We start from the raw sequence: 15,898 nt of genomic DNA on the forward strand, positions 1-15,898 counted from the left end.
GTTATATGAATTTATGCTGTTTGCCTTCGGGGTCAGAGCCAGGCACAGGACTATGAAGCATAAGCAGAATACCCAGGCCAGTTCAAGTCCGGTTGAGGTGCATGCATTAAAGAGTAACCCCAACTACAGTATTAAGGTGTGTTAGTCCAACTTCGAGAACATTGACTTAGTATGACTTCAGTCAAACTCACATGTATTTTTAAAGTCCAGTTTTAGTTGGACTTATACTATATTTGAACTTTCTCTAACATGATGCAAACATGTTGCCACACACACACACACACACACACACACACACACACACACACACACACACACACACACACGCATACAGAGGTTTGCTTCAGTCTCTTTTGGGGAAATTACATAAACAAACTTACATTCATAGGGGCCAGGACGAATCAAGCCAACAGTTGGCCGGTAGCTGATGAGCGTCTGTCACTCCAAATATTGAATTCAAAGCATGTTTACTTCCTGCAAGACCTTACACTGTAAAATCTCCTTATCAGACACAGACAAATCTTCTTTCATCATTAATATAACTAGATAGATCATTTTCAAGAAATTCCTATGCAGGTGTGCTGTGCAAGAATTTTCGGCTACTGTTTGAAAAGAGTATTGCAAGTCAAAGTGGAAGTCAACCCCAGCTCTGAGCACTCTAGTTGTGTTTTTTCCACACTGTATTCACTATTGTGAAGCTTCCTTTGAAATGCTTGCTGCTTACAGTCTGGTACCTGCTCCCTAAATTTTTATATAGGCCCAACCTCACCAAAGCACTGTGACAAACAACGTCACCAATGCAACAATTCAGCAGAAAATAAGAAAACTCATGCGAAGGGCAAAGTTAAAAGGGATTGAAATGTATTACTTTAGTATGAATCAATGAAACAGTATGAAGTAATAACATTGTTTGGGTTTTTTATGTTTTTGTTTTGTAGGAAAATCTCTCATAGTATACATTTATTCTCCACTTCCCACATTGAAATTGTTATCTTTGATCATACTATTTTTTTATTTCTTTACTTTTAGCAGATATTGTATTTGTATTGAAGTTCTCAAGAAAGCCTTCTTAATTGAGAAAGATTTCATGATAAAGACTTCTTTTGTGTCTTTTTATTCATGTGTCTTACAGGAGTATAACAATGTTGTTAAACAAATTCAAGAAAATTATGGAATTTAAGAAATATTGATGTGCTGTGGCCAAGGTCACGACTGAATTTTGTATGTCTTCAGGTGGCCTGTGAGTAGTGCAGTGTTACCTGTCCGCATGTCAAGGTGTTCTTGGACAAGATCCAAGATGGCTGTTCCATTGGTGCTGTCTGCTGTTTCATCAGTGTGTATGAATTTTTAACTGAGTAGCAGGTGGCACCTTGTACGGTAGCCTTGGCCACCAGTGTGTGAATGTGTGTGTGAATGCATGAATGTGACGTACTACTGAAGCACTTTGAGTGCTCGGAAGACTAGAAAGGTGCTGTACAAGTGCAACATCCTTTTTACCATTAAAGTTTCCATTCTATTCTCTCCATAGAAATGCAATACAGCTGCAAAGTGATTCTGCTGTTGATGTGTAGATACAATGTGGGTCTGAATAGGTCAAGTCAAGACTGGGTGACCAACCCTGCAAAGCTAGTTTGTGCTCATTTAGTAAGAATCTTGTTACTCAATTTTCTCACTGTTAACCATCAAAAGACCACAAAAAAAAGAAAAGAAAAAAGGGAAATGAGCGACTCGTCAAGGAGTGTCCCACAAATTGCAAAAAAAAAGTAGATTTAGGAAATTATTTTTAAAATAGCTAGGGAGAAATTTCCAGAGAGCTTCGCTTCTAATAATCGTAATTATATATTAAAAAATATATAACAGAATAATTATAATTTTAAGCAGTTTTTTTCCAGGTCATTTCCTTTTTCTTTTTTTAACTTTTACTTTTGTTTGTTTTTGTTAATTTCCAGGTAATTTTTTCTATTTTTTGCTAACTTCTGCCTAATTTTTGGGTCACTCCTTCTTGCTCATTGTCTTCTTTCCATGTTTTTGAAAGAAATTGGGGCAAAGGGTTAAATTCTTAAAGAAAACTGAGGTTGATACAGGTTTAAAAAAACTGTATCAACCTCAGTTTTCTTTTGTAGTGTTCAGACAACCAAGAATTTGAAAACCTTTGAAACAAGAACAAATTGGTCTGGTTTGTCTCCAATACATGGAAAAAGGACATGAGCAGCTTGATTAAATGTCCTGCAAATTTCAAGAAATCTATAAAATGTGGGAAGACAAAATAACATGAAAAACAGAGAGAGAGAGAAAGAAAAAAATCATTAGATAATAATAAAAAAGGAAGAATGTTAAGAGAACTACATAACTACATATTTACAATCATGTTGCAGGAATATATTTCTATATTGTTTTTAGCACTTTTTAAAGCATTTTATTTGGTCTGTGTATGATTTTTACTTTTCTGATTTTCAGGAAATTTATTGTAATTTTTACTAATTTCTTTCTGATTTTTTATGGACATTTATTGTTAAGTTGCCTTCTCTTTATGTTCTTGAAAGAATTCAGGTCATTTTTCTTAGATTTCAAAGGGTTGATATCATTCACGTGGAGGAGGCAGGCCTCCGGCAGCCCAGTTTAGGACACAGACAGAATTTGTGCTAAATCGTGTTGAAATGTTAGTGTTCTTAAAGATTTTCCATGTTTTCTATGTGCAGCTGAATTATTTCATGTATCTGCTTTAGACATTGCTCTTGGGCTGATCTGTACACTGAGTGTTTCAATTCACTGTTTCAAAGTGTTTGTATTTGACACATCTTATTGAAGAGCTTTAAAATAAACTTTATCTTAACCCTCAAATAAAAATGCCTCTGACATCTGTCATTTTGTGGAAACGTTTTCTTTCTCTAATTCTGTGCATTGTATTTCATTGGTTTGAATTGGTGGTTAGATCAATTCCCTTTTTTGACAGAACATCTGGAACGGTTTCCTGTCAGCTCAGCACACTCATCTGATGAATCAGTCCAGTCTGGAGAAAAAGCATGAAGCAAGTGTATGTGGACATAGTGCTATCAGTGTGATGAAAAAAGGCTTAATGTCACAATATGAGTCAATGCTATTGATGATACATGTCAGACAACTACATGAAAAATGCATATTAACAATGAAGACTTCCTCTTACTGAGGCGTTACACTGAAAACACAAGTTAGAAAAAAATAGTATTTTGTGTGTGTGTTATTTTAAGGTGGTCTAAATCAAAGCATCAGAGACTGAGATATCTGGTATGACTCTGACTCCAAAACCACTGGATCCTTCACTTTCCCCACCGAGTGTTTCTGTCTGTCTCAACCTGACTGATTGCCCCCCAGTGTCTGGTTGCAACATAGGTCATAAAGCCTGCCCCCATGTGAGTGAATGGGACATAGGCCAAACTAAAAACTCAAAGTACACGACAGATACATTTTTCCCAAAGGTGGTTTCTGACACTAAAGGTAGTTCTCGTCATCCTTGTGCTTGTTCATGTGATTGTTTTTCTGATAAGTTCGGTTTAGTGGTTATTAAATTCTACAAAAATGATTGACAGCTGTCTTAGACAATCTGTGCCCTTTTGTTCAATGGCGCTGCTCGCGATTAGTTGGATGGGTGTTTTAGCGGAAAGTCCCCCACCACAGAGAACGCCACTGCGCAGAATCTGGCTCCAAATGATGTCATGATGCAAGATGGCAGCAACCACATCCCAGATATTTTGGCTTCTGTTGGGGGAAGTGGAGATGCATTGTTCATGTTTATATGCAGTCTATGGGGACTGTCTCACTCTTGAGGCCAGCCTTAAATGGTCATCAGAGGAACTGCAATTTACATTTAAGTCTCGGAGATTATAACTTGATCTTTTTATATCATCTATGAGCTGGACTCAGGCAGATGTATAAACTGAAGGAACAGCAGCTTCCACCGCAACTAACATATCAACAACAACACTATACATAAAAGATATTTCTGAATGTATTTCACAGTCTGTATTACTGATACTCTCTATTATTAAAAGCAGATTATCTTCTTTCATGTAGGAGAGAGGAGTGTGTCATGATTCATGAGGTTAATAATCAGTCTGCAAAATAACAGCTAATGATGACCTAAATTAGTTAACTAATGTCAAGTTAACCAATGCTGAAGAGCTGATTTGACTAAAACATGAATTTAACTATAGTGGATGTGAACATTCTTTGCCTGAGCCTCTCTGAAAAGCCTGGCCATGAATTCTCTCTGTGTCTTGTGTATTGTTGATGAAGCATTTCCTGCCTCCTCCTTTTTTTCCCTTTGCAGCTCCAAGTTTTCTCTCTTGTGGTTTTCCCCTCTCTCATTCAGCCATCACCGCAGCTTTGTTTTGGATTATTCTCATCAGGGTGTATGCCATGGTGTGCTGCACTTTCCTGTATGTTGTTTGCACAACAGCAGAATTACAGTAGTTATTTTCTCATGTGTGTCTGACTGTAACTGCACTCCTACAGGCCGCAGTGATCTACAAATCTATTTAGAATTGAAGATATTGCTCAATGTAGTAATTATGTAAAGAAGAAGAGATCCGCACACCAGGAAGCTCCCATTAGGGGATTTTTATTCTGCAAAAACAAGTGACGTTTTTAGCCAGTATGCTCTTCCTCAGACTTGTCAAGTCTTGGCTGGAGATAGCGGAAATGTCAGTCTCAAGGCTTGAACATCCATGGGTGACATTACACAAGCTACATCCATTGTTTGATAGAGTTTATGGTTCTTGTTCTTTATTAAAGGAGAAGTGTGCAAAATTTAGGAGGATTTGGTGGTGTGTGGCCTTAAATTGCAGATTGCAGCCAAGGTTACTTCCTCTCCACAGCAAACACAGCCAGTGATTTAATCCGCTACAAACACTGAATAAAGCACTGCCATGTTACAAACAGTGTAACTCTGGTGCTGCTCATTGCAGTTGGGCTTCTTGTTAAGATAGCCAGTGGGAAAAAAATGCAAATGACCGTACCTAGAGCCAGTGTTTAGTTTGACTGTTTTGGGCTACAAACGTAGCGGTGCAACATGGTAATCTCTGTTGACGCGGATCCACCCTAGATATAAACGGCTCACTCTACGGTAAGGAGAACACAACCTTTCTGATTTTCAAGTGTTTATACACTAAATAAAACATACTATCATATTCCATTTCTGCAAATTTATTCCCCTAAATCCTATGCACTGGACCTTTAACTAACACAACTATCACAAGTTTGATGCCATATTACAGATCAGATTTGATTCAGCTTTATGTTGGACATAGTAAATACCAATGCAACAAAATGCTGTTTAGTATCTATCCAAATATGCACACAGTACTAAATGTTCCCTGTGGAGAGAAATCAATAAATAGTAGGCCTATACAGGATAGAATAGGTATGGTTAAACAATAAACATATGTACATAAGTAATATGCATAGTATAAAAGTGTCTTGGGCCAGAGATCAGTCCAGTGAAATAGAATAATGGGAAGTCATAAGTAATAAAGTAGTCAATGAGCCCTGTAACAGCAGTGAGTGTTCAAAGAGGTAAACACACAAAAGTGCTGAGGTAATCAGTCCATGGAATATTGTGTTAATGTGTGTGTGTGTGTGTGTGTGTGTGTTTGTGTGTGTGTGGTTGGGGGATGGGGATGCGGGTGCAGTCATGGTGGAGGGGGGCTGGAGGGAGAGGTCTATTGTTGGGATACAGAGTGTATCAGGCTGACAGCTGTCCCCGAGCCTGCTGGTGCTGGAGCGGAGGCTCCCACCGCGCCTCTTTGAGCGGAGGAGGGCAAACAGTCTGGTTATTGATATATTGATTTAAGATTTTGATACTTCATTTCATTGGTAATAATGTTTGGTCAAATTGTACTGCTTTTTTGTTTTTTCTTGCTTTTGTTCTCTCTAAGTGGTTGAATGCAATTCTAATGTTTTCTTAATGTGTCATATTTAATGATTTTCTGTGACCCTGTAAAGCACTTTGATTTGGCTTGTGTCTGAGGGGTGCTATATCAATAAACTTGCCTTGCCTTGCCTTGTAATATACAGCATTACAATAGATAAGACTGAACTCAAGTAATTTAAAGGAACAGTTTGAGTTTTTGAATTGGTGTTGTATGGGGTCCATAGTCAGTGTACTACATGCGGTAGATATCAGTCAGCATGCTCACAGATTAGAGAAGCAGGCTTGGGACCGACAGGGAAGCTAAGCCATGTGCTGCTGTGGATGTGGGTCGGCGATTTAACATATTTTAGCCACCTAAAAACATAAATATCGGTTTAAAGTACACTATATTGAGAGTATTTTCATCGCTGCATTCATTCACTGTCTGATATTAAGGTAAGGCAGTAAAAATACTTTTAGTATAGCATTCTCACAGGCTGATATCAATTTTTCAGGTGTGAATTTTTGAAGTGGCTACGTTTTGTTGCTGGCCCCTATTCACAGCAGAACATTGCTTCTGTGTCGGTCCCCAGTCTGATTCTCCAAACTGAAAATGTGCCGACCACCATACACTATGGATAAGTACCTCATTCAACCCTAGTAAAAAAAATCAGAACTATCCCTTGGTAAATGTATATTTATTTATATTTTGGAATATACATTTTATTTTGTAGAATGCATAGAAAAAAACATAACCCTGCTTTCACTCAATGAATGACCTGACACAGTTAGAACTGTGTAAAGAGAACTACAAACCACCACAGATAGTCTAACAGGCACTCTGTGGACAGCTTCTGATGCTGAAATTACCTTAAAAAAAGAGCACGCCACAGCCTCTTTAATCCTCTGACACCTGGATCAACATCACTTTTCTTTTCTTGCTGCATTCAGTCACCTTTCACAAGTACCCAAGCCTTTGAACTCTGAGCAAATTGATGTGATTTCTTTCAAAAACACAAGTAAAAGACAAAGCGCGAGTTAACATGAATTGTTGTGCATATATAGAAAAAAAGCTAGGTAAAACTATCCAGAAAACCTTTATGTTAATTATCATAATTAGATATTTAAAATAATGCCTCAGAATGATTCATTTTTTTGGCATTTAAAAAAAAAAAATCAGGTTAGTTCCTTGTTTTGTTTTGTTTGATTTTTTTTTGTTTGATTATTTACTTTCTTCTTTTGTGTTTGTTTGTTTTGGGGTTTATTTTTTTTTGCTAATTTTCAGGTAATTTTCTTGTATTTTTTTTTTAAAACTAATTTCTTGCTAATTAGTCATTTTTTTTAAGTTGCTCATTGCCTTCCTCCCATATTCTGTTAAAAGAGATCAAGCCAATTTGCCAAGGTTTTTAAGGCTTAAGTCAGTAATGTTGGCTTCCATTTTTTTTGTGCGGGACGGACCATAAGTGTATCAGGGAACGGCCTCCCGTCGCCACTGACCAGGGTTAATAATGATAACCTACGCGTTGCCATGGTTACCAAATGAATGGGTTCAATTTTGGGGTTGCAGACATATTTTAGGACAAGCAAATAAGCTTTTTAAATTATACTAAATCACCCATCTGCTGTATACACATAAATGATAAATGAATAAATAAATAAATAAATAAAAAAAATGTATTTGGTTCGTTTGCTTTCACACCAAAAAATGTACCGCAGGGGTGTCCATCTGGACCCAGATTTTCGGGTGGTCCCGTCCCGGTTCAGTTGTTTGGTCTGCACCAGGGTTCCATAGATAGCTTTCACGGACCAAACAGCTCAGGTGTAAACGCACGAGCGCCAGTTTATCATTGGTCATATCAGTTAGTTGTCTCCTTCAATGATACAGCCTTCTCAGTAAAATAAGTTTTAAATTTGTCCTTTATAATGTGCCATATGCGGACCCTCGTGCACCCCTCTGCCCCCTCCTCATTTCAGGGAGCCCTGTATTGTTGTAGCAGCGGACGGTACCAAGTGCACCGCAGAGTGGGGGTGTATTGATTAGTCCGGCAGCTCAGCGGTGGAACATCTTCTGTGTGTCTGTGTGTCTGTCTGAACATGCACCTGGAGCGCGAGGCCCGTCCGCAGCGCTACCGTGTTCGGTTCACAGGCTAGTCCCGGAGGTCGTCGGCCAAACCCCGCCGGAGTGCCGCCGGCCGGGTTGATAAGAGAGAAGAGATAAGACAATACGAAGAGGGCGGACAGCCATTGCTTTTTTCCTTTGGCTGCTAATAAAGAAAAGCAGCGTCTCGGCTGTGTATCAGCAGGAACAACAGACAGCCCGGCGGAGGGAACACCGCACCGAGACCCGCCTGGACCCGCTAAAGTGACGGTGTGGATTTTCTGGGAACATGTCTTATGTGACAGTGCTCTTGTTGCTGCCAGCTCTGTGTAGCATCATCAGCACCTCCAGCGCTGCATCCTCAGTATCCCGTAAGTAGGCTAATACACACACACACACACACACACACACACACACACACACACACTAGCAACCGTGGCTAATTTGGTGGTTTGCTCGTGCTGAGGCCAGTGCAGCTCTGTGCAGTCATGGATGTGGACTTCAGCCAGGACTCAGCATGAGGCCAAACCACCAGCATCAAAACAGCCGGACTGGGATCATGCAGTATTGTTCTAATGATGACACACAAAGTAACCTTATCCCACGTTAGTGAAGAGGAAAACATGTTTTTTTTTTAAAGCACGAATGGAATCAATCTACTGTATGTAGCCTTCACTTTATGCATGGTGTACAGACTTCTGCAAATATTGAGCTAGACAGCACAACAGTGCTGTCCAGTTCAGATTTGTGCAAAATATCAATAACATATCAATATCAGTTGTGCAAAATAAAAATGAGAAATCTGTAGAACCCCACACTGTGCATGGCATTCACTTAATGTACCTGAAAATAGAAGGAGCCTTTTATTCTTATTATTCTGGTGGGTTAACACCTATTAGCCCCTATTTAGCAGTCAATTTTAGCAGTTCTAAACTGTAAATGTGTACACGGTAAGTCGATTTTGGTAAAAAATTAATGATAGAATGACAATATAAAAAGCATTTTTTTTCCCTTTTTTCTTCCTTTTTGTGATTTTCCTTTCCTTTTTTCCTCAAAGCTCACAGCAACATATTGCATATACAGCATTGCACAGTCTATTGATTGATCATTTAAATTTCATGTTAGATTCAAGTCTTACCGATTGATTAATCCCTAATTTATAGTAATTATAGTTATATATTTAAAATTATGTTGTAGAAAAAGAATGAACATATATGTATATATATTTTTTCGTGCTTATTTTAGATCATTTTCTTGTTTTTGATTTCTTTTTTGTGTGTGGGGGGGTTATTTTCAGGTAACTTTCTTGTAACTTTTTACTAATTTCTTGTTATTTTTGGGCCATGTGTATTAAGATGATCATTGCCTTTTTCCCATGTTGTTGAACAATATCAAACCTTTTTTTCAGGTTACAAAGCAAAACATTGCATATTCTTTGTCAGTATTGCATAGCTTGTCGATTATATTTAACATTTGATGAAATTCTTAATGACATTTTAATCAGTTGTCGATTAATTATCATCACTAATACACACTATATAAATGATTTATAACACTCTATACAATGCAAGCAGATGTGGAGACAGTGTAAGTGTTTATCATTGTACTTGTTGGGGTGTAAACAGTTGATAACACAATATAGTTATGATCAAAAGCTCAAGAACCACTACTAAATAGCCCTGTGGTGACATCGTTCAGCCTGTTCTCATTCTGAAGCTGTCAAATACCATGGTTTTGTCAGTGATTTCCTACCTTTTGAGGCAGGATGGTACGCGGATGGGTGGCGTCAGTTGATAACACGGTATGATGGACCCTGTCTTTGCTGTATATACATTGCTGGATAGAGTCAGTTTGAAACACTGCAGGTAACGACATAATATAAGGAGTTGGAGGGAGCCAGGTGTTTGCGTCCCATATGAGTGTAGAGGTAAACAATGATTTTTATCCCAAAATTTAACCATGGTCTTTTTATTACCTAATCACTATCAGCACTATCATACCTTGCTTTTGTTGACATCCCGGTGTTGGTTTTCAAGCGCTTTTGTTGACCAAACATAAATGTTTTTTATTTGTCTAATCCTAACCATGTGCATTTGTTAACATCCCAGCATTGGTTATCATGTGCTTTTATTGCCTGAAGATAACCACAACCCTTTGTTGTCTTATCCTGACCAATATTCCTATCAGTACTTGGAAATTATTCAAAGCTTAGCCGTAAAGCAACGGGACGTGGGTGTGGGAGGGCAATTGTGATCCATTATATTGACATACACTAATCAAAAACCTGAACCAGACAGACTGGACTTTGATAAGACTTAGCGCTGCTGTGTGAGTGTGTTAGAGAGAGTGATGGGGAGAGGGAAGAGAAGGTGAAAGGTGGACTATTGTGTATTTTTAATAACTCAAACTAGGGCTGGGTGAAATAGCTAAAAATAGTATCACAATAAAAATGCTGATGTCAGTCAATTTCGACAATTATCACGCCAAAAAAAAATTGTCTGATGTGACTGAGGCAGAAATCATGTAATCATGTGGACAAGAAGATATATGAAAGTTTTCTTTGTGTTAACTTTCGGCATGTTATGTTATATGATTCTAATGATAATTGCCGGTTAGTCAGTCACATTAACTTTCGACCCTACCATTAGCATTAGATAAGGTGACCGTATAGCTACTATAGGGAACGTTACGTGGTAAATTCAGTATAGTCTCCCCCGCTAAGTCTTGTACTTTACTTTTTACTATTTCAAGAAAAGTCAGTGTGTTGTACAAGATTTAACAAGACATATTATAATAATACATGTGACATACTATTTCTCCTTGTCAGAAATTTTCAAGTAAACTCCATGGTTTCTCACACGTTCATTTATTTGTGGTGGCCCACCATGATTAAAACACCTGCAGCCATGTATTGTTTTTATGTCTTTGGATAGATAATCCCCCTTGTCAGCTACCAAACTCTGTGTTGGGGCAAAAGTAATGCCTCATGTAGTCGTCCAATCAGGCTTGTGAAAAACACACGTGATGTACAGTATATATGATTATCTGTTAATCCATCAGTTTTTGTATGAATTTACGAATGTCGCTTTCAGTTACTTTTGCTTTAGAAGCAGACCTTTATTAAAAAAAAAGACATGAGGTATAATACTGCCTTTCCTTTTAATCCACAACCCCAATACCTCTGCATTTCAAAGCACTGTCTATTCAGAGTTGGTGAAATGTTTGATGTTTTGTGGTGTACATGTTTTGACTTTTATTTTTTGTTGGCTTTGTTGTCAGACAACCGGCCAACTGTATTTATGTGTGGAATCATGCCCAGTTTCCAGCCTTTGGTCTCCTTGGCTGCTGCACTGGCTAGGTTGCAGTGACAGTCAGTTCCAATCCGGTGGAACCCTGTTTCCTCCCTTAGCAACTTCATTTTGAATCCCTTCAGCATGGTAACTATAGCCTAATTCCCACTGGACCAAAAACCTGCTAACACCTGCTAACATCTGTTTTAATGCAATGGGAATGCGTATGATTGGCATTCACACACGGGTCAAATGACTCTGCAGTAGACACCGATTTTTATTGCCTCCGGCTCCGATCAGCATCGATGGGAATACAACACCTGAGTGAATGCAGTAATTTCAGATCCTTAACCAGAGAGATGCAATGTTATCCCGTCTTGAGTTACTAGGGGTGTAACGAAAAATCGTTCTGCATCGATGTATCGATTAAATGAGCAACAACGACGAAACATCTATGCAAATGTAAACATCAATCCATATCATCCTCTTTCAGGCGCACCCTTATTTTTAAATTCTGTGCCACTATCACACAGCGCCCGGCAGATGATGGCGGGCAGCCGAGAGAAAGATGATGAGGATAACAATGTTTACTCGGGAATAAATCATCAGTGTGGAAATGTTTTGTTTTCATAAAAACTGCGAGTCAACAGACAGAGCACGTCATACATAAACAAAAGGTGTATTCAGGAAACACGACATAACTGTTGGGCCACTTCACAGACTTCTTGCTAACATTACGTTAGCTGCTCTGTTCCAACAATGTTGACTGAAAAAACGTCATTATAGACTGAAAGCCATACCTGCTGTTTTGTCAGGAGATGCAGATCACAGGGTTTGCCTACAGCTATTTTTTGTGATGACTTTCTCGTTAACGGTCATTGGTAAAAGAGATTCATCCTGTGCCATCGTTTTGTCTGGGATTTTGCTCAGTCATTGTCTATTTGAGATATTTTAATGATCTCTGGAGAGACCTCAATATGTCATATTTAAAGGAAAACCCCAAAAAATATCAACGTGATCTGCCTCATATTAAATAGTGTAATAAATAATGTTCAGCAGTAGTTTTGTCCCTACATTTCAATTTAACACATTAAGACAATCACCAGTTACAACTGAACGCTCACCTGGACCTTGAATTGGTGGGCTGATTTAGCCATATACCTCTTCATACCTACCAACATACATGCAAGAGAGAGAGATTCTCCTAATTTTGTCTGTCACCATAGTTCTTTATTAGATTATTCTCTGATCAGGAGATTTCTGACATATTATCTGACAACATATTTTTAAGGTCGTTTGTGTGTGGGAGTTAACTGCTTATCTAGGTGCAACCCTGCAATTACTTACCATGAGCTCCTTCTTCCAGTCCTTAAAGGAACCACCAGTGGCTGTCCTGCCCTCAAAGGTAAAAAGGCATTTTTTTTCCTTTTACAGAAACTCTTATCTCAGAGCGCCACTTCCCTCTTTTCTCTTCCTGTATCTAACCTGCATCCTGGACCAGACTTTCAACATAATGCCTCTCATACCTATAATCCTGTTGTAGACTTAAAGGAGAATAGTAGAATGACCTCTGTGCATTGACAGTTAATCGATAAAATGACTGGAAACAACAGAGTTTCTGCTTTTGCACAAACAGCATCCTAGAATGTGATTATAACTTTTTTCTCTTTTGAAAGAATCCTCGCAATTTCATGTACCATTTGAATGTCATTAGAAGTGCTTCCAAAAATTATTTTCCATGTTGTCTCCTTTTATATATTTTGCGTTTTGCACAATTTCGCAGACGGCTTTTGTTTTAAAACTATTCACAGCTCTCATTGAGCCTCCTCACAGACCAGATGGTCAGCCCTTTAGGTGCTGAACAACCATTAAAACTGGAAACAAGCAGCACAGTCTGACATGTCATTCTAGTGATCAATGTGCCTATTCAGTAAAGAGCTATTTTTTATGAACTTTTTTCACTTTTCACCTGGAGGCATCGCCATAAAAAAAAAAACAGACTCTAGATTGTGTTTCCAGGCAGGCACAAAAAGGTTTTTTCACAATTCGACAAGAATTGTTTTTGAAATGGCGTAAAGTTCAAAAAGGAACCACGCCTATTTTCAAAATTCATAGATGTTATTCCTATGGTCTGAGACAGTACAAAAATTATAGTAAACTTTAAATGTGTGATGTTATAGGGCATAAAGTCTGGAACTGCTCTGTAGACCCAGGTGAATGTTCTACTGTGAATGATAATCTGGGAACATCCGGTTTCAGCATTGAGAACATTACACTAGAATAAAGCTCTCAAAGCCCAGTCTGAACCAAAGATTCACAGCAAGACGAAATCCTTTTATAAGGTTGCTCAGAAAAGTTGCAGCAGTGTGAAATGGCTCGTATGAGCTCGACAGTCTGGTTGAAGGTGCTGGATATACCTAAGGTTTGAAGAAAAAACAAAAAACATTTATTGAAAAGAAGTTTTTAGGCTCACATGAGATGATATTTCAGGTCATTCTAAAAAGCCATATTTCTCAAACTGCAAGGGAAACCCTTTGTTGGCTTTCATAGGCCACATAATACTATGGTTATGTGCTTGTCAGTAGGAACTGGCTCCCTCATGATGCAGCAGGAGCTAAAATAGGTGTTATTGCATCACATAACTCTTCAAAAGTTGAGCGGAAGTTTTGAATCCACAATTCCTCTGTGAAATCGTGGACTATCTCGTTGCTCGCCTTTCCATTATGGCTCCGTAACATGCCCAAGTGGCCTTGGATTGGAAATAATGACAGCTAGTGGTGGCTGCAATAGAAATAAAGCTGCTGATGTTTGAACATCCATCACCATGCTTCTTGGAATGTTATGGCAGAGGAGTAGTCACATAACATCACTTAATGGAAACGCAATCATCTCACAATTGTGTTTTATCGACATTTCGAAAATGTCGCCTTTGCAAAACCTGTAATGGAAACCTTCCAAGTGGCTGGTTTTAGAACGCAAAACATGTCACCTGTTTCAAGCAGCTGTAGCTCAAAACAATCGCTTATGGCATGTTTGCTTATTGCGGCACTCTCTCACAACAGCCCCCCATACCTGCCAAGCCCTCCGTTTCCTACTGCATGCTGCGCCAGTGTTGTATGTTAGGTTCCTGCTGCTGCTCACTATCTGTGCCCATGCCACACAAACACACACACACACACACACACACACACACACACACACACAAACACAGTTATTCTGTGGGTTCATGCAATCAGTCTCCCATTTATTGTCCATGGAGCTGCTCCAGATTTGACACTTTCTGACATCACAAGTTTGAGACTTCCTTCTCTTATTGTTGGACTTTCCCAAACCATGGAAGTAACATATTGGTGTTCTTGATTTAAGTCGTGTTCCCCTTTGAGATCTGCAGAGGTTGGCGTCAGAATGGTGTCTGTAGAGTAGGAAAAACGTTACAGCCGGAAACATAACGGGGAACAAGGTTAAAACTGAAAACTTTGACTCAGAATTGGTACTAGATCCTCTTTACAGGATCCAGATGACAAATTCTCAGTACTGACACAAAACACTATCAGGACAATGAGCAGTGCCATCTGCAGCATCACAGATGGTGTGGCACAAAACGTAGTATGAACTGGATGGGATTGCTGTCACTCTGACTACGTTCTGACTGATGCTGCCTTTTCTGCATAAGAGTACAATAGCTGGGCTTATATTTCATAATTGTGTACTACAGTGAAATGTGATCATGTTGAAGTTTGTGAGCTCATTTGAATGTGGTGTGGTTTGGTTACTGGCAGTGGGGGTGAAAGACTATTTTTACACATGTTGCTTTCAGTTTTTACTAAAATAGCACTGTAACATTTTAATATTAGGCTTCCAGTAAATGAGAGGAGAAGTCAGACTGGGTTATCACCTTACACACAATCAAACATTTTTTGTTTTTCTGTTTTCCTTCACTGTTTTGTTTTAGCATAGCATATGAGTATTGAGGGAGGTGACATTTTTTATTTTTGCTGTGGCAGACTTTTCTTGAAACAGTGCATAGGCCTGTGCAGAACCGATCACCTGCATCGGCTGCAATTTGCATGCTGGTTAGATTTCTGTTTGACATTGTCCCGACTTGCTCTGATGTCATGCAAACATGACCAATGATAACTTCACAAATTTCTATCGGCTGCAATTTTTGGAGCCAAGTAGTGGGAGTCAGTTGCTCTCTACAAGGCCCCCAGGAAATGCGTTTGGCTGTGAAGCCAGTTTTCATAGTAGCCAATCAGTGGAATTACTAGTTCCAGGTCCATCATGTGATGCCATTAGGTCCAAAAAGACTTTTCCCTTAGACTTACATTGTAAAAGAGACATCTTCANCCCCCAGGAAATGCGTTTGGCTGTGAAGCCAGTTTTCATAGTAGCCAATCAGTGGAATTACTAGTTCCAGGTCCATCATGTGATGCCATTAGGTCCAAAAAGACTTTTCCCTTAGACTTACNATATATATATATATATTTATATATATATATATATGTGTGTGTGTGTGTATATGTGTGTGTGTGTGTGTGTGTGTGTGTATGTATATATATTTATTTTTTATATCACAACCCCCTCAGAATAGCTTGTTTTATGAGAGTCCAGTAGAGCTGTAAG

The 15,898-nt window shown here is 38.8% G+C and overlaps 1 protein-coding gene across 2 annotated transcripts in view; it reads left to right on the forward strand.

Moving 5' to 3' along the window:
* Positions 1–7,998: 7,998 nt before the first annotated feature.
* The window catches only part of cntnap2b (contactin associated protein 2b), a 32,249-nt gene continuing 24,349 nt past the window's right edge, over positions 7,999–15,898 (forward strand). The window contains exons 1-2 of one of the 2 annotated variants that reach the window (XM_042498247.1): positions 7,999–8,356; positions 12,642–12,680. In XM_042498247.1, coding sequence (XP_042354181.1) covers positions 8,275–8,356; positions 12,642–12,680 — 121 coding nt within the window. In that variant the 5' untranslated portion in view covers positions 7,999–8,274. The remainder of the gene's footprint in view (positions 8,357–12,641; positions 12,681–15,898) is intronic. The other variant, XM_042498248.1, reaches the window with a different exon arrangement.

The sequence above is a fragment of the Plectropomus leopardus genome, chromosome 12 (genome assembly GCF_008729295.1).
Source record: "Plectropomus leopardus isolate mb chromosome 12, YSFRI_Pleo_2.0, whole genome shotgun sequence".
NCBI classification, from domain to species: domain Eukaryota; kingdom Metazoa; phylum Chordata; class Actinopteri; order Perciformes; family Serranidae; genus Plectropomus; species Plectropomus leopardus.